Source organism: Protopterus annectens, chromosome 7.part1 (genome assembly GCF_019279795.1).
Source record: "Protopterus annectens isolate FY-2018-M chromosome 7.part1, PAN1.0, whole genome shotgun sequence".
NCBI lineage: Eukaryota > Metazoa > Chordata > Ceratodontiformes > Protopteridae > Protopterus > Protopterus annectens.
In genome coordinates, this window is record NC_056740.1 from 46655691 (window position 1) to 46678903 (window position 23213).

General features: G+C 39.9%; 1 protein-coding gene across 1 annotated transcript in view; it reads right to left on the bottom strand.

Annotated features, from left to right (window-relative positions):
- The window catches only part of CHCHD6 (coiled-coil-helix-coiled-coil-helix domain containing 6), a 3644424-nt gene that overhangs the window by 130464 nt on the left and 3490747 nt on the right, over nt 1-23213 (bottom strand). The window contains exon 8 of the mRNA XM_044078539.1: nt 14088-14223. Coding sequence (XP_043934474.1) covers nt 14088-14223 — 136 coding nt within the window. The remainder of the gene's footprint in view (nt 1-14087; nt 14224-23213) is intronic.

The following is a 23213-nucleotide window of genomic DNA, read 5'->3' on the forward strand; positions in this document are numbered from 1 at the left end:
GAGGGACTCTGCTTTAGGGACTTGTGCTGCTGTTTCTGCCGAGAGACGGATTTTGCACTTTGCTTTAGGGACTTGTTTCTGCTGAGAGACTTAAACTGCTGCCGACTGACTTTGGTGGGGCTGCTTTGCTGGAAACTAGGTAAGGAACAAAGTGTGTGTACTTTGGTAGTGCTGCTTTGCTGGAAACTAGGTAAGGAACAGTGTGTGTGTACTTTAGTGCTTTGCTGGAAACTAGGTAAGGAACAAAGTGTGTGTATTTTGGTGGTGCTGCTTTGCTGGAAACTAGGTAAGGAACAAAGTATGTGTACTTTGGTGGTGCTGCTTTGCTGGAAACTAGGCAAGGAACAAAGTGTGTGTGTGTGTGTGTGTGTGTGTGTGTGTGTGTGTGTGTGTGTGTGTGTGTGTGTGTGTGTGTGTGTGTGTGTGTGTGTGTGTGTGTGTGTGTGTGTGTGTGTGTGTGTGTGTGTAATACACCTGGTGGCTACAAGTATCTAGGCTCAAACCCTGTACCTTTGGTTCAGGGTAAAAAGTGCCTAAAGTCCCTAGCCACCACCATTTCTCAGCTTTGCCCACATTTTTTTTGGTGTTAAGAGTTGAGAGCTATGGTGACAACAGAATTTGTATTTCCCCACTATTTGCTTTGTTGTTTGTCCAGGTTTTTTGTGCTAACCATTCACAGCTATGGTGAGTGAGACGTCAGTTGTATTTACTATTTCCCCCATTATTGGCTTTGTTGTTTGTCCAGGTTTTTGTGCTAAGAGGTTGACAGCTATGATGAGAAGTGAAAACTGAATTCACTAAATGATAGCCATTAAGTTTGTCTTCCTATTGTTTAACCTGCTGATTTAGCATAGTGGTATGTTGCACTGACTGTAGTAACATGCATGGTGGTAGCATAACATTTTATTCTAGCAACTTTCCAAAATTATACAAGCAATCTTTAAAATGTGTCCCTGGTTTTTAACCCCCCCCCTGAAAAAAAAAAACTGAAATTGAAAATAAGTGCAAGAAGCTGTTCAAGATGCCTGTGGCTTACACTACTGTCATTCTGTTTATAGTTTGAGTGTGGAAGTAGACTTTTATGATGGAAATGTTCTGAACTGGGAAGTTTTGTAATTATTGGTTCATGCATTTTCTTTCATAGCCTACTGGAAAAAATGTTCATTCAAACAAATTTAAAAAGTACTCTGTCTAACAAGTGTGCTGTATTATACAAGGAATATAACTTAATAAAGTCAGGAAGGTGTATCAAAGAAATGAAGCATGTATGTTTCTTGTTTCGTGAGCAAGAGGCCAGTGATTTGAAAATGGCCCAAAGGTAATCTTTATCCACCAGTGGTCAAATGCATTTTCTTTGGATGTGGTGCAGGTTTCAATGCTGTTTCAATGAATGTGAGCTTCAAGGGCAGAGAAGTTTTAATGCCAAGTCTATTTTCATTGTGAGACAGTATTGCTTTGTTTATCAGATGTCTGTTAGTGTTTGTGCATTGATGTGTTGCAAAATATAAAAATAAAATTCAAATAATCAATGTAGAAGTAAATTAGTATGCACACTAGTGTTTATGGTAAATGGAACAAAATAGCCAGGTAATGGGACATTGGAATGGCTGCAGGGGGACTCTGGTGGCATATTTTGGTTGTCTGTTCTTCAGTTTGTGTTCGAAAGTTGGTATCCCACAATTCTATTGGAGTGGGTGGGGTTAAATAATTATGTATGCAAATTAGATATTAATCAGCATACAGATTTTTACCTATTTTTCATGGCCCTTGTCCAGATTTTTGATGTTTCCAGGTTGAGAGGTATGATTCTACCCCAGTGCCCTTTCCTGACTAGGAGAAAGTCTACCTGAGTTGCATGTTGGCCACTCTTGTATGTGATCTTGTGACTGTCTCTCTTTCTGAACCATGTGTTGGCTACTATCAGGCCATTTGCCAGACAGAAGTCTAGAACGGCCTCTACTTCTTTGTTATTGTTGGCCCAACCATGTAAACCCAGGCAGTCCTCATATCCTGCTCTGTCTGACCTGTTATGCGCATTCACGTCACCCATTAGCAACATCAATTTATGTTGTCCTGCTTTATCTAGTAGGTCTTGCAACGCTGTCAGAATGCACTCTTTAACTCACTATCACAACTCTGTTGTGGAGCATAGACTAAGATTATGAATACTGCCCTGTCATTACACTGGAGTCTGATTGACATGAGTATGAACTAATTCTGATAATATCCTTCATTGCATTGTGAAGCTAATCTCTCATCACAATTTCCATACCATTGCTAGTCTGTCCTCCTCCTGAGTAGTAGACTCTGGATCCCAAGCCAAATGTCTTTGCTGCACTGACCTTCCATCTTGTCTCTTGGATACATAAGATGACCATTCTCCTCTGTATCATCATGTCATCCACGTTCAAGCTGCATCCTGTCAGTAAACTTACATTAAGTGTAGCAACTCTCAGTTCATGTTTGGCAGGTTGATTGATTTTATATCCAGCTTTCACTAAGCCAGGCTGGGCAAGTAGACACCAGCTGGACAGTAGCTTATTGATCCCATGCTGTTAGCTTTATGGTGGGCACACACTGGCCAATAGGTGTACATACACCCCTCCCACCATTAGTATGGGTCCCTGGCATAGGCTGGAGTGGGCCGGGTCCTCAACCCATTTCCCACTGGCAAATATCCATGCCAATTTGTAGACTTTAGTCAATATGACCGCATCACCCACAGCCATAATCCCGGAATAACTTGACCAATTAAATTGGGAGCTATGGACATTGTCATTATTATTAGCAATGCTTCAGGACTGCTGCATTAGTGTGTTGTTCTGCTCTCTGTGCAGAGGCCTCTTTGTGGAGAAAACTTCAATGTTAGAGCAGTCTGTGATTTGGGAAGACTTAGCATGATGGAGAAACATTGTGAGCTAAGGCTTCCACATTGTACTAAGCCTTTCTGAATCCCAGCTAGTGGCTCTATTTTAAGTGCTCAGGTATTACTTTTCTCTGGCTTTAGTTTGAATTTAATAGATGTCTTTCTTGTTTTATAGTCATATGTTTGTGGGGGTTGGATAAGATTCAACAAGCCAGAATCCAAATAAGGAAACTATTTTGTGACCTAGTGCAGCAACTTCCAAGCATTAGACTCTGCAATACTACATAATTTTATGAAATATATTTATGCAGTAGCAATACAATAACACTCAGCTTTATACATTTCTCTTATACATTATATATCTATCAAAAAAGCAAATATAATGCAACTCATTTTACTTTTTTTTCTATTAAGGTCATTTTTTTACATTTTATTATTTGAAACATCTCTGATACAGTTAATTTATCTTTTAGACACTTCTTTCTGAAAGTCAGATAACTTTCTTCTTCTTTATTACAGTATCTCTAACTACTTACAGTGTATATATTTAAACAAATGTTGCTTTATATGCCATGTAAAACTAGCATTCTGTATTCTTTTCTCCAAAATAATTATTCTGTGCATGTAAAATATTTCAAATTTAAGCAGTCTAATAACATTTGTAATCTTTAAGATATGTAAAGACTCTCCTGTTTTTATTAGAAAAAAATCTTGGATGCTCCACATTTGACACTTGAGTTTTGAATCAAGCTGTTTTACAAAACTGCACAGTCTGAACATATTACTACTTGAAATCTTTTCATAAAGATAAGTGTTTAGTTACTCCATTTATTTTTTATTTTTTGCAACTATAACTGAACCTTTAACCTGCATAACTGAATAGGAGTCAGTTATAAATAAAATATGGTCTGAATGAGTACATTCAGATGTCAAAAGTACGTTTGTCATTAGCATATATTTTCATTTTGTCATTAGCATATATTTTCATTTTGACTTTCTTTTTCAGATCAGGTATGACAGTGTGCTTCATCATTGCTAGTAATTTTCTGTTCAAATATTATCTTAAGCTAAAAATTAAATTTTAATAAAATCTGGTCTGAAGATTGGCTATTTAAACTTCTTATGAATATTATGCTTAGGAATTCTCTTGATGTTTGAAACTCTTATTGGCTTTCCTAGGTTGCCCATAAATCTTTTTGGTAGCCCAGTATGTTGTGGACATGAAGGTGGAATTATTTTTTATGACTGATATCTTAATGTTTAGGTTCATAGGTTCATACTAGGCTATCTGCCCTAGGGCATTTACAAGCCTAGCCAAAGTGTGTTTGGCTTTTGCCACCCATTTTAAAATGAATTTTGCTGTGCCCTTTTCCGAGGTTAGTATACTGTGCATCTGTCCAACAGTGACACAGAAGTGATACCCGGAGTAAATCTACGATCTCCCATCCACTCATCAAGATTCCTCTTGAAGAGAGTCAATGAGGGACTCTGCCTAACCTGGACTGGGATTTTATTCCAGAGTGAAGGGAGCCTCTGGGTTATGAATCTGTCCCTCCAGCATGTACTATTTATTTCAGTGCTGAGGTTCAAGTCTCTCGAGCGCGTAGCTCGATGGGATTTGGATTTTCTGAGGTGCAGCATGTCCATTAATTCTGGGTTGGACATGGCTTTATACATCAGGCACAGATCGCCTCTGAGCAGGCGGTATGCCACTGAGTAGAGCTGGAGTTTCTTTAACCGGGCAGCATATGGCATCTGTTTGAGCCCTTTGATCCTCTTGGTGAGGTACTTTTGGCGTCTTTCCAGTTGCTACAGGTGTCTGGTAAGGTACATCCCAAAAGGGGCATTGTAATCAATTATGGGCCTGATGAGGGATGAGTAAAGAGGCACGATAACCTCCCCTGATCTAGATGTGAATCCCTTCATGATTAGGTGGGCTATATAAAATGATTTTCTAACCACTTTGGCCACGTGGTTGTCGAATGAGAGATTGCTATCAACTTGGGTCCCCAGGTCTCTAATTACTTCTTCCATACTTAATGGATTACCATCTATGTGGTAATTTGTGGGTACTTTGTTTTTGCCGAAGGGGATGACTATACACTTTTTGGTGTTTAGCTTGAGGCCATGGCTCTGGCGCCAGTTGTCTGTTTCTATGAGGCCCTTTTGTAGGATGCTTGTGTTGGCTGGAGAGTCGATTATGGAGCCCAGTTTGTAGTCATCTGCGAACTTGGTCAGCCACAGTCCTTCCGTGTTGGCCTGTACCTCCGAGAAATATACACCGAACAAGAGAGGCCTCAGGACTGAGCCTTGTGGGATGCCACTTGTAACTGGTATGGATTCTGACATGGCTCCAGCAATTCTAACCATGTGGGTTCTGTCCTTGAGCCAGTTTGCAACCCATCTAGTGACTTAGGGGTTTATATTTAAGCTGGTGAGCTTATCTATAATGCCTGAGTGGGGTATTGTATCGAAGGCTTTTGTGAGGTCCAGGTAGGCTGTGTGGACCACCTTCCCCTCGTCAATGGCATTGGTGACTGTTTCAAAGAAATTGACCAGGTTTAAGAGGCAGGATCTGCCCTTAACAAAACCGAACTGGGTAGGATCCAGTGTCTGTAGGTCCCCAATATCTTTATTTATGAGGTCCATGATGATCCTTTCCATAGCTTTGCAGACCAAGCTAGTCAGGCTTATGGGGTGATAGTTTCCAGGATCCGTTGAGGCACCACCTTTGTGGAGAGGGACCACTGTTGCTGTACACCACTCTTTGGGTACATATCCTGTAGTAAGGCTGAGATTGAACAGTAGTTTTATGTTTGGGTTTAGTTCTTCTTGGAGGTCAAGTAGGACGCAGCCTGGGACACTGTCTTGTCCCACTGATGCCATGTTTTTTGCTTTGGAGAGGGCGGCTCTTAGCTGAGCATCTGAGATGTCAGGGGGCAGCACTCTCCTGGGATAGATATTTGCCCTTTTGGTGGGGAAGGGGGGAGAAGTTTGCGCTGAACCTGTCAGCTAGGATGTTGGCAATGTCTGTGGGTTCGGTGTATTTTTTGTCATTTTGGACTAATTCTGAGCATATCTGGGAACTCCCACCCAGGTTCCGAACATAACTAAAGAAAGCCTTGTGAATTATCCTTAGTGTCCTGTGCAATATTTCTCTCGAAGCTGGCCTTAGACGATTTTATGAGTGCCCGTAGTTTTTTGCTAATACTGATCAGAGATGCCTTCCCTTTTTGGGATTTTGCTCTATCTTGTAGTAGCTTCCTCCTTCTATTGTTTAGTTTGTTTATGGCTGGGGTCCACCAGACAGGATGCCTGTCTTTGGTGGATTGGGTCTTGGTTTTGTTTGGGATTGCATGATCCATGCATTCCTGAAGGTGTTCATAGAATGCGTTTATAAAGGATTCTGCTGTCTGAGCCGTATTTTCCACAGGCCCGGGGGCTTTGAAGGATTCCACCTCAGTTTTGAGGAGTGTGAAATTTGCTTTAGAGAACTTTTTCACTGTGGTTTTCTGGGCAGGGGCTGGGGACGGGATGTGAATATCTAGTGAGATTAGTTTATGGTCAGTGAGGGATACACTTCTGGTCTGGAGCATAGAGTCCCCATGTTGGTGATGATCAGGTCCAGTATGTTTTCCCCTCTTGTGGGAGTGGTAACAAGCTGTTCCATAGCATTTGAGTTTATAAATTCTAGGAACCTTTGGGCTAGGGTGTTGGAGCTAGAATAATGCTCTTAAGTCTATGTTTGGGTAGTTGAAGTCACCCAATATAATGGTGTTTGGAGAGACCTTCATATTTTCCAGTGTTCTCAGGAAGGCCAAGTGGGGTTCCTGGGTTTGGGAGGGTGGTCTGTAGCAGGCTATAAACTGGAAGGCAGTTTTACCCACTGTTAGTTGCACATGGATAGTCTCTGATGCTTCCAACCTGGAGGTGTGGGTATCTTTGATGAATATTGATACTCCCCCTCCTTTTGTGGTTCAGTACAAGTTTTGGGGCCGAAAAACATGGTATGAGTTATAACCTGGTAGTGCTGGGGTGCTCTCGGGAGCCTTGAATCAGGTTTCTGTTACTGCACAGATATCGATGTTCTCCATGTTAAGGAGAGTTTCGAGTGTGTGCATCTTGAGGTTTCAGACTTCTGGCATTGAGTAGCATTACTCTTAGTTTCTTATCCCTTGTGATACCTATGGAGGTTGGTTTGTCTTTTGAGCCTTGCCTAAAAAAGGCACTATGGGGGTGGCAAGAGCCTTTGCCAATATCCGAAAGCCCAGGGGGTGACAGGTGCAAGCCATCCCTAGCGAAACATCGTGGCTTGTCGAGCATGTCATCCCAGGCTGACAGGCATTGGATCCCCTTTGAATGACACCAATACTTAAGCCAATTGTTGAAATTGATCATCTTGTCTTCATATTGTGGCATCATTCTTGGTGACAGTAAGATGCTACTCAAGGTCAGGGTCATACCGGCCTGGGCTACATGCTCAGAGAGCTCCTCTATGTCTCTTTTCATGTAGTCCAGGGAGCTATGTCTCAGGTCATTCACACCAGCATGGACAATGACTGAGTCATATTTGTACTTGCCTTGGAGTGACCTGAGTGCTTGTGTTATGTGGCGGATCCTAGCGCCCGACAGGCAGCCCACCGTAGCCTACTCCTTGTTCAGTCTGGTGAGCGGGACGTCAGTGTGCCTGATGATAGAGTCACCTATTACAAGTATATCAGGTGTGTTGTTTAGCTTTAAGGGCTGTGACTGTTCAGCACACTGGCTTTGTGAGCTATGTGTTGCACGTGTTTTGTTTTGGGGTAGCGGTTGTTTAAGTGTCTGCTTTGCAGGTCTCTGTTGCTTAGGCAGATTTTTATTTAGAGCCTCCAAGTATTTTTTTGTGTGTTTATGTGTTTGGTTTGCTGTCGTGGTATGTCTATGTAAGACTGGAATTGTACTGAGTGTGGTTTCCTTCTCCTCCTGACTGGTTACGTCAGTACTGAGTTGAGAGAGCTTAGCCTCCAGTTTGGCTATATGGTTGCATCTCTCACATATGTTGGAATTTGTTGGGAGGAGGAGGGGGTTGTCTGTGTACATGAGGCAGTTGTAACATTGCCTCAAGATTCCCAGATTCACCAGCTGGACCGTAGAGGAGATTGACAACTGACATTTGGACATGCTAGAATAGTATTGGGAATTCCTTTATAATTGAAAAAAGGGCCAATGGGGAACAAGGTACTCAAGGGGAGTTTGTGGGGGTGTAGTGATTTTAATTTTTTAGTGCTGACTTATATAATTGCTTTAGTGAGCAAGTGCCAGGCTTTAGAGTAGGAATAGGGTGTTTATTATGAGAACTAGATCAGTTCTAAGGGAAAAAGTGAAGAGCTGACTTTGTGGAGCCGAGAATGGTTTAAGGCATTGCCCGATGCTGTGCTATGCACGAAATCGTGCAAAGCCGCGCTAAAGCAGGTTTTATACAGGGGGGATTTGAAAGAGCTAGAAATTGGCCCAAAACGGCCAATAGACTACCAGATTCTTGTGCTGGGAACACTCCTCCAGGGATAGATAGGCTGCTCTAAGCTCCCCACTGCCACTGGTGAACAAAGAAGCCTCCCTTTATCCAACAAAGGAAATGGGCAACACAGGAACTTTCCAAAAGTCCAGAATACAACAAAGCCTGTATTTGGACTACTCTAGGTCAGGAAAGATGGGAAACAAGGATAATTTTTTATTTTCTTTTTTTGCAACAAACAGCAGGAAAATGCAATAAATATGTTAATGTCAGAAAGTTAATGACCTTTAATTGCCTTTTTGTTCAATGCATCTTAACAAAAAAAAGGTATGTCCATTATAGGAAAAACAGCTATGGCTGATGTAGATAACAGAGGTCATGCTACAAGGAACCTGCTGCAATCACATATGAACATCACAATATTGATTATTTTTGTTGTTAATGGTCCATAATACCTGTACTAATTATAGTCTAGGATTGTGTTAGAAGTGTCTCAGTGCATCTACCAATATTGGAAAATTCTATATGCTCTCTAAGCAAAACTTTGAATCTCACAATACTTTGATGATTCTCATAAGCAAACTCCAAGATTCTTGTCTGTAAAGATGATGGAGGGACAACTCTCACACCGTTCAGTTTGAATAATCCATTTGCAAGTACTGTTAGATCACACTGACAATTTTCATATTTTTAAGGTTGATGCATGTGATATGCCATCTTTAATTGTATCATGTGTTATTCTGACAAAACTCTTTGGAATTTTCATAGCATTGGACCCCTTTCAGTTTTGCTTTGGACTTCTTCTGACATTAACCGCTTGGGCATAACATTTTTAACAATGGAAATTACATATATCTCATATCTCAGTTGCTGTTTGCCCAGTGGATCTTCTTCCTGCATCCAATGGATTCATTCATGCCTCCATCAGGACAAGAGTCTTCTGGCTCCTTTTTCCGCTGATTGAAGTGATAGTCAGCTGTTATGGAGTAGGCCATTCTACAGATCCTGTGGACAGTCCTTTTCCCACACTCTAGACAGTCTGAAGGTTTATTATAGTTTCACTGGAAGGTATGTACACACATCTGCCATGTACAAACTTTTGTCCAAGAAACATAGCACTTGCAGCATGGGGCATGCAAGGTTCTTCATTCAGACAGTGACATACCTGCATTCCTGCAGCATGGGGCACGCAAGGCTCTTCATTCAGTTAGTAACATATCTGCTTTCAAGGCTCTTCATTTAGTCAGTGACACATCTGCATTTTTGCAGTGTGGGCACGCAAGGCTCTTCATTTAGATAGTGACATATCTGCATTCAGTGCTCTTCATTCAGACAGTGACATACCTGCATTTATACAGCGTGGGCACACAAGGCTCTTCATTCAGTCAGTGACATATCTGCATTCTTGCAGTGTGGGCACACAAGGTTATTCATTCAGTCAGTGACATACCTGCATTCCTGCAGGTGGCTCTAGTACAGGAAACCAAACCAAACTTCTACATCTTACCGTTATGGGCAAGTGATATCGACCACTCACTTCCATCCTTCCACACCTGTTCTCTCCTCACCCATGCTGCTTGCCGAACAAAGGTCATCTAGGGCACAGCCAGGATTTTGTGCCTCAGCGCCATGAGGCCAGGAATATCTGAGCTACTGTTCACTCTCCTCTGTGCTCTTCCTTGTTATTATTATTTAAAGTCTCCACACATGAAATCAGCTGTGTTTTCTACTCCATTCTATAGAATATTTTAAAAGGCTATTGTTGTAGCCCAAGAGTCATCTTTATAAACTTGCTATAGGCTTGGATCTTGAATTACACTAAATCATTTGTAATGATTTATAATTTGTAACCAGTTTAAAACTATAGCCATATAGGTATAAATGGGATATGCATAATGCCATTTTATTTTTAGAGCTTCCTCTTTAGTCTGAGAAAATATATCATCTAAGGCTGTACTCCTATATGGAATTGGTTTATAATAGCTACTGTGCTTTTGTTTAAGTATGGTCTCTAATCCAGCAGGGCTTGCTTCCACTAGTAATTGATTGTCTTAAGTAAGATCACTATATGTTCATAGGTAGATACTAGGCTATCTGCCCTAGGGCATTTATAAGCATAGCCAGAGTGTGTTTGGCTTTCGCCTCCCATTTAGATTTGTTAACTGTGCCTCTGTATAGTAGGTCACAGAAGATAGCTCTTTAAGGTTAGTTTACTATGCCTCTGTCTAGTAGGGACACAGAAGAGATCCCAGGGGTAAACTTACGATCTCCCATCCACTCGTCAAGATTTCTCTTGAAGAGGGTCAGTGAGGGGCTCTGCCTAACATGAATTGGGATTCTGTTCCAGAGTGAGGGGAGCCTCTGGGATATGAATCTGTCCCTCCAGCATGTCCTATTTATTGCTGTGCTGAGGTTTAAGTTCCTGGGCATGTAGCTCTAAGGGATTTGGATTTCCTGAGGTGGAGCATGTCCATTAATTATGGGTTAGACATGGCTTTGTATGTCAGGCATAGATCACCTCTGAGTAGGCGGTAAACAACTGAGTAGAGCTGGAGTTTCTTTAGTCGAATTGCATAGGGCATCTGTTTGAGGCCCGTGATCATCTTGGTGAGGTACTTTTGGGGTCTCTCCAGTTGCTGTAAGTGTTGGGTAAGGTACATCCCAAATGGGGCATTGTATTCAATTATGGGCCTGATGAGTGATGAGTAGAGGGGCACAATGACCTCTCTTGATCTAGATGTGAACCATTTTGTGATAAAGTGGGCTATATAGAAGGTCTTTCTAACCACTTTGGCAACGTGATTGTCAAAGGAGAGATTACTATCTACTTGGGTCCCCAAATCCCTAATTACTTCTTCCATACTTAATGGATTACCACATATGTGGTAATTTGTGGGCACTTTGTTTTTCCCATAGGGGATGACTATGCACTTTTTGGCATTTAGCTTGAGTCATTCACCAATATTTTTTTTATAATGCCCATTTGTGCTGTTCAATCCATAATCAAGACTCTGTTTTCTTTGTTTGCTATTTTAGAGGTTGTATTATTCTGTAAATGTTAGGAATGAAAGCAGAGCAGTAATATTCAGTTCCTAAAAGAAGTTTCACAGCATTTTTCCCTATGGTGATAGAACTTTGTGGATAGTTTCTACCTTTTAGGATCTGCCGAATTACCTAGAATAAAAATACTAAGCCATATAATTTTAGGTTGTTCTTATTATATTCACATTTCCTATAGTTTGTGCTACTTCACTTCCTTTCTACCACTTAAACATTCCCTTTAAATACTTGTCATGATCGGATTATGTATTTCCTAATATTCTTATGCCCCTTCTGAAATTTATGACATGAAGTATTCCCAGCAGCAGTTTAGGCTTACACTAAAGATTAATATTTTATACATTTCTTAATTCTAAAAGAGTAGCAAATACTGTAATTATTCTGTTTTCTTGGACTAATTGTAGTTGATGAAAACACTAATTCTAGCTGATGGAAACATGACATGATGTCTGGCTTACAGAATATAGTTACTTCATCTATAGTATATGTCTACCTCTGCTTATGGCTGTTTCAGCTTGATATATGCCTACACAGATTTTAACTTCCTTAGGGATTTTGGGTTTGGAAGGGGTCACGATCAGAACATCAGGAGGAGATGGTCCTGTTACTCTGTCAGTAATAAATGCTTAAATTTTCTTTAGTTTTTTTTTTCTTTGCCTTGGTTGTTCTATGGAATAGTACCTTACTGAAAGACTAGCATACATATTTTACTGTTTTGCTATAAAAAAAACTTAACATGAAAGTTTTCTGGTTACCATGCACCTTGAAATATCTTCTCATTCTCTTCTTGTAGCTCATCCAGTATTGTCTTGGTCTGAGTTGACCTGTTAATCGGTGCTGGATTTTATTTATCCTATATTCTCTGCAGTATATAAGATAAGCGGTGTGTTGACATATCCATTTATCACATACTATTCTGATTTTTTTTTGTATTTTACAGTTCTTGGCATCTTGAGAAATTAAGGCAAGCAGATAAAACCAACTGTGACTATAATCAGAATAAAAAGTTATAAGGAAGACTCGCTGAAAGATTTATGAAACAAAATTAGTCAGGGGTTTCATCCTTCATTGCACCAAGATTTCTTCAGATTAATTTGACCTAATCAAACTCATTAAATTAAATAAACAAATGTTTAATCACCTGACTGTAGAACAACCAATCAGGGCCTAACATCAGATGCTAAATGCAAAGCAAGTAAAACAAGATAACTTAAGGAGATGGTAAAACGCCAAGTTTTACAAAGCTAAAAACCTATCTAAAAAACATGTCCATGTTGGTGGTCAACCTCCTGAGGTGGACCTCTCTCTGGTAATATCCTATGCTTTAGCTTTGGCATGCAATATCATATTAATAACTCTGCAACACACCCGTACATATGTCCTTTCTTGGCCTCTCACAGTAATGATGACTTGCAGTACACACTGCCGTACCTGATCCAGGAAAGATTTGTCTGTTTTACTCTTGTCAAGGATATGTATGTCACACATGCATACAGCCTGCAGTAACACATCTGTCTCTGATGGGGTGAACTTTTCCAGAGAGTGCTGTTCTATCTGTCCTGTGACAAGAAGGGTACACCTGTAGGATATACTAGTGGATCACCATGTACTTACATGCATGACTGACCTTGGCAAACCCCTATGTCTCAATACTGTCACCTCTCTTCAATATGGTGGTCACATAATTGCCTGCTGTCACTATTCACACCATGTACCATACTAACAGCAGCAGCATTGGGTATGTCATCACTTCCTGCCTTTTTTCAGTACTGTGTTGACAGCATGTCATGTGCCCTGTGTACAGAAGGTCACATTTTCCCTGAAGCATGCCTTGCAGTCTGTGCACATATGTAACAATGCGGTCCACCTTGTGTTGTGTCCCTTGCCAGGGTGAGATCCCCAGCCACAGGACTGTAATCTGTCCATCCTTTTGCTATCTTCCCTGTCAAAGTGAGCCTCCATATGGCTGGACGATAAACTGTCCTGCCCTCGTGCTTTGTTTCTTTTAGGGTGAGGCTGCTCTCCTGGAACAGCAGAGTAAGCTGTCATGCTCTTGTACTGTGTTACCTCACACACTGCTGTTTAGTATCTGGAGAGTAAAAATGCATTGGCCAAAATCTGTAGAAACATTACATAGAAAAGCTGAAACCAGGAGTGACCTGTAAATTTAAAATGTTTGGTTTACCTTTTTGGCTGGGCTTGTATAGGCCCTAGGGCCGATAGCCTAGTACATACCTATGAACCTATGAACCTATTATGAGTGCAAAAAGAAGCTGTAGACAGACAATTCTCTGTAAATTGCAGAACAGTGTAAATGGCTACTCAGCTGTTATGACTGAATGGGAAAACAGCCCTCTGTAAATTATATCTATAAGCTTTAATGCAATAACATTGATGATGAAATGTCTGACTGAAAAATGGGTTGGAGGAATGGTATTACAATCTCTGTGGTGATGCATAAGTACATTCATACCACTTTCATCGTTTTGCCACATTTGCAAAGTATGCTAGGTTTTAGGCAAAACCAACTTAATGCAAGTGGAAATTTGGTATTCTTACACGTGTCATATGTTGTAAAGGATTGTATGGTCTATCTGAGCAGAGATCTGTTTAAAAACTATGATGTTTCATTGCACACTAACCCATTTATAAACAGTGGAGTCTTACCTTCTGAGAAGCTTTAACACATTGAATGTAGTCCTTTGCCAGATCTGCACACTTCAAAGTCTCACTCTTATTTCTCTGATAGCAACGAGAGATCTCATTCTGCAATCTCATACAGAGAGGGTCAGAGTTTCTTTTTCTGCATAAAAAGAAGAATATCATTAATAACTAAGAAGGTCAACAAGGGGAAATGTATTCAGACAAACCAAAAGGCCTTTTGTAAGAGAAACTTCTGCTGCTCCATTGTTGCAGTAAGTACACCATGTCATTGTACTGTACTTAACATATATCTTTTGCAGTAGTATATCATCAGTAAGTTTCCTGAAGTCCTACAGGGAAAACAAAACATCAAAAAAAGGAATAAGAAAGCATCTTTGAGCTAAAAAGCCTTCTTTTGCAGCTGCACTGAAGGAGAACTTCCACTGGAAGTCAGATCATTTGACTAATGCTTGGTGAAAGTGTAAACAGAAGACCAAATCAAAGAAGCAGTGCAAATGTCTCCCAAGTTTAACTTTTCTGAGGAGAACAGCAGATGTAGACAAAGCCTTGACAAACTGAGCCTTTAGCACCCATGAAAAAGGCTTACCATTTCTTGGACAGATATACAAAATTTATTTTTTCTTATAGTTTAAAGATACTCTAAGTAGATACATTTGGGGTTCTACTATAAGTGCTTGTGTACCACAAGTTCATTACACACTTTCCAGGTGCCACTCACTCCTGATAACAAGTGCCTTAACTCCCATTAATTTGATGACCGTGAAGTAACAACAGGCTAACCATCTCTCATAGGATCCTGACTGCAACTCTAAAAAACACCCACCCAATCCCTAAATTTAAACTCTGGATCACTCTGGATCACTCTCTAAACCTAACATTTCCCTCTCTTCCCCTTCCCTCCCTATTTGTAATCTTCTAATCACTTCCTAAACTTAAAATCACCCTCCCCTCCCTAACTGTAACCTTCTGACACCTTCCGATCAATCCCCAAATCTGGAAACCCTCTCCTCTTACTACATCTAAAATCCTGATCTCCCCTAAACCTAAAATTCCTCTCCCTAAACCTAAAGTCCCCCTTCCACTTTCCATTCCTGACTTACCTGTTCCATGAGTACTTCCAAGCTTCATCTCTTAGGATGCAAGCTTTTAGGGTGAGTGCACAGTTTACAGCAAGGTCAAGCTTCTGGCTGTGAGGAACTTGTCTTACAGGGTCATAGGTTCATAGGTGTGTACTAGGCTAATGGCCCTGGGGTCTTTACAAGCCTAGCCCATAGAAGTGCCCTGACATTGTGCTGCCCGTCATTTGTTCCCAGTGTCTCTATCAAGTACAGCCACTGGAGTGATCCCCAGGGTGAACTTTCTATTACCCATCCACTCATCAAGATTTTGCTTGAAGAAAGTTAATGAGGTGCTCTGCTTGACATGCATGGAAAGTCTATTCCATAGCATGGGAAGTCTCTGGGTTATGAACCTGTCCCTCCAGCATGTTCTGTTGATTGTGGTAATGAGGTTGAGGTCTCTGGAGTGTGTAGTGTGGAGGGATTTAGATTTCTTTAGATGTAGCATTTCTAACAGAGCTGGGTCTGACATGGCTTTGCATGTCAAGCAGATATCTCCTCTTAGTAAATGATATGAGACAGAGAATAGATGGAGTTTTTTGAGTCTGTCTGTGTAGGACATGAGTTTAAGGCCTAGGATCCTCTTTGTGAGGTACTTTTGTGGCCTCTCCAACTGTTGCAGATGTCTAGTGAGGTACATGCCAAATGGGGCATTATACTCTATGATTGGTCTAATGAGGGAAGAGTAGAGATAAATGATGACCTCTTTCTTCCTGGATGCAAAACCCTTGGTAATAAGATGTGCCACATAGAAGGACTTTCTGACCACAGTGGCAATGTTGTGGTCGAAGGAGAGGTTGCTGTCAACCTGTGTCCCCAGATCTCTTATAACACCTTCAGTGTTCAGTGGGCTACCATCGATGTGGTAATTAGTGGGAACTGAGTTTTTCCCAAAGGGGATGACTACGCATTTTTGGCATTAAGCTTAAGGCCATGGTTTCGACATCAGTCAGTCTCAGTGAGGCCTTTCTCTAGGATGTCTGCATCACTTAGGGCAATAATAACGGCTCCCAGCTTGCAGTCGTCTGTGAATTTGGTCAGCCAGACTCCCTCCGTGTTGGCCTGGACTTCTGAGAAGTAGATGCCAAACAGGAGAGGACCCAGGACCAATCTTCGAGAATTTCAGGCTCAACCACCTGTAAGAAGCACTGTATTTTGCCTTTTACTACCCTCTGCAAAGCAGACAGAGAGCAGAAAGCTTTTCTTACACTTCCTTTGATGTTTTGTACCTTCCGAATAAATGATGTCTGCAGACATTAACACAATAGAGCAGTTTGCATGCTCACCCTTTGTATTGTGCTAGTTAACTGAATGCTATATCATTTATTGGGTTCAAATAATCACTTTCAGAATGATACTGGATTTTCCTACAAAATACTCCATCATTGTGGAAGACAGTGGCTTTGCAAAGCAAAGATAATTTTAATTGATATATGAGTATCCATAAAAGCAGGGCTAAAATTATAGGGGGATGGAACATATCGTCTCCTAACCACAGAGTACACGCCTTTTCTACCCTTAACAGTTTAAAGGTCAAAACATTAATTTACTGGCATATTTACGTGCAGTAAAACTCATTTTTCCACTTTCGCATTCATCTCTGGTCCTTTGTTTCGATATACTATACAACACCTACGGTGTTAGTTTTTTGTCATAAAAGATCATTTTTAATAAGCTGCAATAAACTTCTTTTATTAAAATGTTATTAGTTTTCTGGCAGGAAAGGGTGATGCAGGGTTTAGTGAAAAGTGCAAAGCTTTCAACTGGTAATAAAAATTGAAGTGAATACTGCAGGAAAGAGCTGAGCACAGTTTCTGACATAGACAGTTTTGTATAATTGAAATGTAATGCTCTTACCTAAAGTAGTTTTTAATAATGAGAGGTACACAGTAACATCCAAATATTGTGAAGTATAAAGTGGATCAAATCATAAAAATTGGGACATTACTGGAGTGCACTGCATTGCTTATGAAGCTGTTTTTGAGCATCATGCATCCTGCCTGAAAAAATTCTCAGTCTATCGAATCCCAAAGAGGTGCATAGCTTCAAGTACTGGTACTGATACCGGAATGCAGTGTGGGGGTCAGGGGATGCACATCTGAGGTACCATAATTTGGATGAGACAACAAACCAATGTCCCATCTGCCTGGTTGTTAGTACCTCAGATGGTTTTAGATGATTCCATGGTACTTATTGTGAAACAAATATGTGTGTGTGTGTGTGTGTGTGTGTGTGTGTGTGTGTGTGTGTGTGTGTGTGTGTGTGTGTGTGTGTGTGTGTGTGTGTGTGTGTGTGTGTGTGTGTGTATTTGTGCAGTTGTAATCAAAATGGAAATACTCATTTGGTAGAAAAGTTGTGGTTGAATTACCTCATTAACACCTATGTAGCCTAGAGTGTCACACCTCTAGCTGCCTCCACATATCTTTCCATTCTAAAGCATTTTCTCAAAAATCAACTTAAAAATATGAGGTAAATAAATGTAGATATTTTGTGATCAAAGAAATCTATTAATCTATACAAAGAGCAATATTATAAGTATTTTATATCACTATTACAGTGATAATAATCAGTGCATTCATTGTCTTTCGATAAATGCTTTAATATATTATAATACTCACAAACCCAGAATTATATTTTTTGGTAAACTTTCACAAATTGTTTTTTCTTGCAAAGTGTACAACCTAAATATATATTGTTAGAAGTATTTTGTTAACATACATAAACTAAAACATGACTGCAAAAAATTCCTTTCTGAGTGCATGCTTATTTAGGTATTTACAAAAATATGAAAACATATGCTTAATTGTATAATTAGCAATATAATAACATTGATCGTCTCCCAAGTTATGCAACCTTCAGAGCAAATATCAATGACAGTTTTCTTCAACATCTAGGGTTTCAATTGATGTTATAGAATAGTCTGTAAGTCACTTAGTTTATGAAGTGTTATGTATGTATCGAAATATTGCTTATTTTCATAATTACTAACATAAATGAGCATTGGTAATGAATTTTCCTATTTCCCACCATGGCATTTCACACCATTTACCTTGATAGCAAATAAGTCTTTCAGTTATGAAATATGAACATAAATATGAAACTATGACTAATAACTGACACAATTTGATTAATTTCTCTACTGCATGACATCCTAGAATAACAATCATAGGGTAATTTTGTTAATTACCCCTTGCCCTTTCTTATACTGCCTGTTATTAGCTAACGTTATTAGTAAAAGATGCAAAACCAATAATGATCTGGTTGCCATAGACAGCTACGGGTGTTAACTGGAAGTATACAAAAGGTTCTAAAGGCTTGAATGATTATGTCCTGTAGGTAAGAAGGTGTGTGTAGTGAAATGAATTTTTGATAGAAAAGGTGGTGATTTTCAAGAAGTGAAAAATCATGTTATAGCGGTTATTGTGCAGGTGTAATTCTTCTTTTGTTACAGTGGAGTGAGGGATATGCGAGGGGATAGATTTAATGCTGTGCTTTTTTGGTGTTATCTGCATTCTGCATCCCTTTGTCTGATGTTGTGGTACTGATAGAGAAAGGGATTTTACTAATGTAATCTATAGGACTGGGATTACGGCCAGGAGTAGGGTTAGGTTTAGAGTTAGCCCACACGTGAGTAAGGCAGTATAGACTGAGAGATTTTTAGATTGGTTTAATAAAATAATGAAGCCTATGTTAAGAAAAGTTACATCATGAATTTAAATTTTTGGTAATAGAGAGAATTTTGGATAATGGGAGACGGGGGCCTGTTTCTTTACATTTAGAAGAAAAAGAACTAATGTGGTAACTTAAGCTAAATGCTTCTGTTTTTCCTGGACTGAACGACACTGTTTCCATTATGAGCTTGTTGAAATTAAATAAATATAAAATATATATATATATATATATTTATGTTTTTAGGTATATGTAATGTATATTTTCACATATTTGTTGTTTTTGGAATTGACAGGATGTAATGTCATATAACTTTTTGTATATAAATGATCATTTCCCTTTTGTTTACATCTGATGAAGTTTATCTAATCAGCATAAACGAAAGCGCTAATCTGAAATACTTGTGTCCATTGTCGTGGTGTTTTATTCAAGTTCATTTGAACATATGTATGGCAGGCTTTCAAGAGGACTGGATGACAATGCTAAGGAAATTTAGGAAGAAAAAACACCATCTAAAAGTGTGATAGAACACTACATCAGTTTGCAGGATAGATTTAAGCTGGTTATGCCTATAGTGTAAGGAGGGCATAAAAAGATTACAGATGATTGAACAAAGACTTTATAATGAAAGTGCATGACTTATTAAATTTCAGCCAGGAAAACAGGTATTAGTATTACTGCCTTCCATGGAAAAAAATTCTAAGTGGCAAAGGCCGATTAATATAATTAAATGAATAACTGCAGTGAACGAAAATGTTAGACAATCAGGAATAAAAAAGATAGAGCAAATATCTTGCATTAATATACTGAAACAATGGAACAAAGTTGAAAGTTGTAAGGTTAGTTTTGCAAGACGAAATTCATAAAGGAGAGACCAGAGGATTTTTATTTAGAGTACAGCTAGACAAATCCTTGTCAGAAGCACAAAAGCAAGAACTGGCATAATTTATGTGAAGAAATGAGTTTTCTTTTCAGAAATGCCTGGGAGAATCAAACTGACAGAATACAATATAGATACACCTGAAGTGAAAGTTAGGCTAAGACCTTATTGAATACCAGATTCACAGAAATGGTTAGTTAGAGAAGTTCAAGAATGCTCAAGCTAGATGTGACAGAAGAGTCACAGAGTGAATGGAAAAGTCCACTAGTCACAATTAATAAGACTGATGGAGGTATCAAAATCATTAATGACTTTAGAAAACTGAATAGAATTACAGGCAGCAATATCTGTCCCATGCTAAAAACTAATGAGGTAAAAAAGGGACTAGAAAAAGCCAGATGCTTAAGAACCTGCCCTTTACTCCCTCCTCTAAAGAGAAAAAAAAACAGCTGTCCCAACCTCTAACATTCTCTTCTATTACTCAGTGTTATCATTTGGTCCACAAGCAGCCTGAGTGGCCTTCACTGGCTGATGGATAAAGTACTGAAGAATCAAGCTTGATATCCTGTGCCATCCCACTGACTATGTGGTCTCTCATTCAGAAGACTGGGAGTCTCATTTCCAAAAGTTCAATCTGTGTTACAGTGTTTAAGACCTGCAGACTTGACTGTAAATTCTAAGAACAATAAACTGCTTATGGTACGGGCAAATTACTGAACTTAGCATACATAAAGAGGAGTGTTAAAGACTATAACTACAAAAAAATCGTCCATAAAAAGTTGTCTTGTAACCTTCACTAAAAGAAAGGTGAAAATTTTACTTGGATAAGCTGGGTACTACAGGAAGATTGCCACTTTGAAATGTGTTTCCATAGAAGGCACTAATATGAAAACCTAGTTTCTTGGATGAAATTCTTTAAATCACACATTTTCCTTATCATTACTTTGATTTGTAACTACTGTCATCACTGTTAATGTACAGTGGAGTCTTGTGACAGATAAAGCATTTGATGAAGTAAAAAGGATCCTATGTTCTACTACGGCTGTGTGAAGTGGCATTTTCCCATTACACAAGCTGTCGGGGGTGGGGATGCAGTACCAGTGCAGCTTTATAAAGCAGAAGGGATGTCGCTGCTTCAGAAATGAATACTGATACTGCATTTACAATTACAGTCCACAGTTCAGCTTATGTGCTAAATGTAAAGTGAGTCTTTCGGCAAATGGATTGCTACTTTGAACTGGACAGGGTACCTGTCTGGGGATCTGCACAGGGAACCAGATCAGCTAGCAACATATCTGGATTTACCTTGTATACCAATGCATCAGAGGTAGGGTTGGAGGAGATGCTACTTCAAAACATTCGAGGGGAGGAGTGCTCTGTATGCTGCACCATTAGAGCAATGCAGAAAGGACATATTCTCTCATATAAAGAGAGTGTGTATGTATTAACTGGGGGTTCTATTCTTTGAACTATTTAGCTTTGTTTCAAAAAGCCTTTTTGTGAGGGAAAAGTTTTAACATGGCTTTTTTTCCCCTCACAGTAAACTTTTCTAATATTGAGACCACCCTACCACTGAGGTTTCAGCTAGCAGGGCACTCAGTACAGAGGACAGTCTCTTAGGCGGAGCTGCATGATATTACAGCACTCTGGGAGAGCAACAAATGTTAATTGGCAGGGCGACTCCCCTGGAAATCCCAGCAACTCAAAATTTATGCTGCTGTCTGACAGATTAAAATTTCACAACAGGAAGAAAAAGTCACTGCCATAAAAAACAAAGCACTTACCAATTCACTCTTATGGGAAATTTGCCGTGCAAGTAAGTTAAAAAAATTGGGGAGGGGTTAGTGTGTGTGTGTGTGTGTGTGTGTGTGTGTGTGTGTGTGTGTGTGTGTGTGTGTGTGTGTGTGTGTGTGTGTGTGTGCGTGTGTGTGTGTGTGTGTGTGTGTGTGTGTGTGTGTGTGTGTGTGTGTGTGTGTGTGTGTGTGTGTCTGCCTGGGTGATCAAACCAAGGGTTAGGTAGAGAATCAATAGTCTATAAGTATTTGTGAGATGGAACATCCATGTGGGTGAATGTGTCAGTGGTTCCATTATTGTGACTGACTGTTTGGGGGCTTGTTTGTTGATGGCTGCATGTGTGTGTGTGTGTGTGTGTGTGTGTGTGTGTGTGTGTGTGTGTGTGTGTGCGTGTGCGTGTCTGTGAAATCTTTCTCATTGTGGCCACATGTAGCTCCCACTGTATTTCATTGTAGGAGTAAGACATAGTTTTGCATTACACCACAAGGTGGAGCTCTTTTCAGGAATATAAAAGACAATTTTGAAAATGAAAGAGACAGACTGGAACACTAGCTGAAGAAGAGAAGACTGAAACAGGGAGCTGAAGGGAAAAAGGGCCTTGCAGCATGACTGGATTTTCTTTTCTAGTACTTTGGGGACAGGGAAGTAAATTAGCAGTTTGTGTCTGTCTTTTGCTATTTTGTGAAATCAGGAGAGAAGTCTGAAACCAGTAGTTCCACACCTGCCTATGATTCAGCAAGAAAGCAGTTCTTTGGGCCTAGTACGGAGAAGCCATAGATGATTACCAGAGTTCTGGCAGGTGATGTTTCTACTTTTCTCATCAGAGGATCCACAGTGCCTGATCCCTAGGTTATTCTGGATGGAGTGGTGAGAGGCTTTGGCCATCATTTTATATTTTTATAAGATTGTGGATCTCTCCCCACCCCCAAATGCTTGGTGGATTACAAATAACTGGGATCCATATGAGTTACAACTTGGGCCCCATCATGCCGGCAGCAAGACTGTAAATAGTCACTGGCCAGTGAATAGGGTATAATGGAGTGTTTCATAGTTGGTCTTTTTAAAATTGAACAAGGGGGTTGAGGGTGTTAGTACTGATCAATAACATTGCATTTTGCTTGTGTTAGTACTGCTGCCGTCAAGAATTTTGCTGCTCAATGACATTGCATTTTCTCATATTTGTATTGTTGTATTATAAATCTCATTGTTCAATGACATTAAATTTTCTCCTGTGTTTGTATTGCTGCATTATAAAGCTATACTGCTCACTGTTATTGCCTCCTTTGTGCATGTTTGAATGTCAAGACACTTTTCTGTTGAGTTCTGGGGAAGACGGTGTATGTATGGTTTCAGTGCATGCTTATCTCACCTTGCCTTATTGCTAACTAGTGCACTGATGAAATAATTTGTTTGGGGATGTGCTATTGCCTTTTAAACTAAATGTGTCACCTAGGGAAAAAATCTGTCAGTCTTACCACCTTGGCGTGTTGGGTCTAATAGGGGTGTCACCAGAGTCAGGTAGGAAGGAACCCATATCTGCTCAGCTACACCTGTGGGTGCGCTACATTTGGGGGCTCATCTTTGATTGCCTGTATTGCCTTGGACTCCACCCTATTTCCCCTGTACGTGTGGAAAGCAAATCCAGCAGAAACATGAACCCAGAAGTAG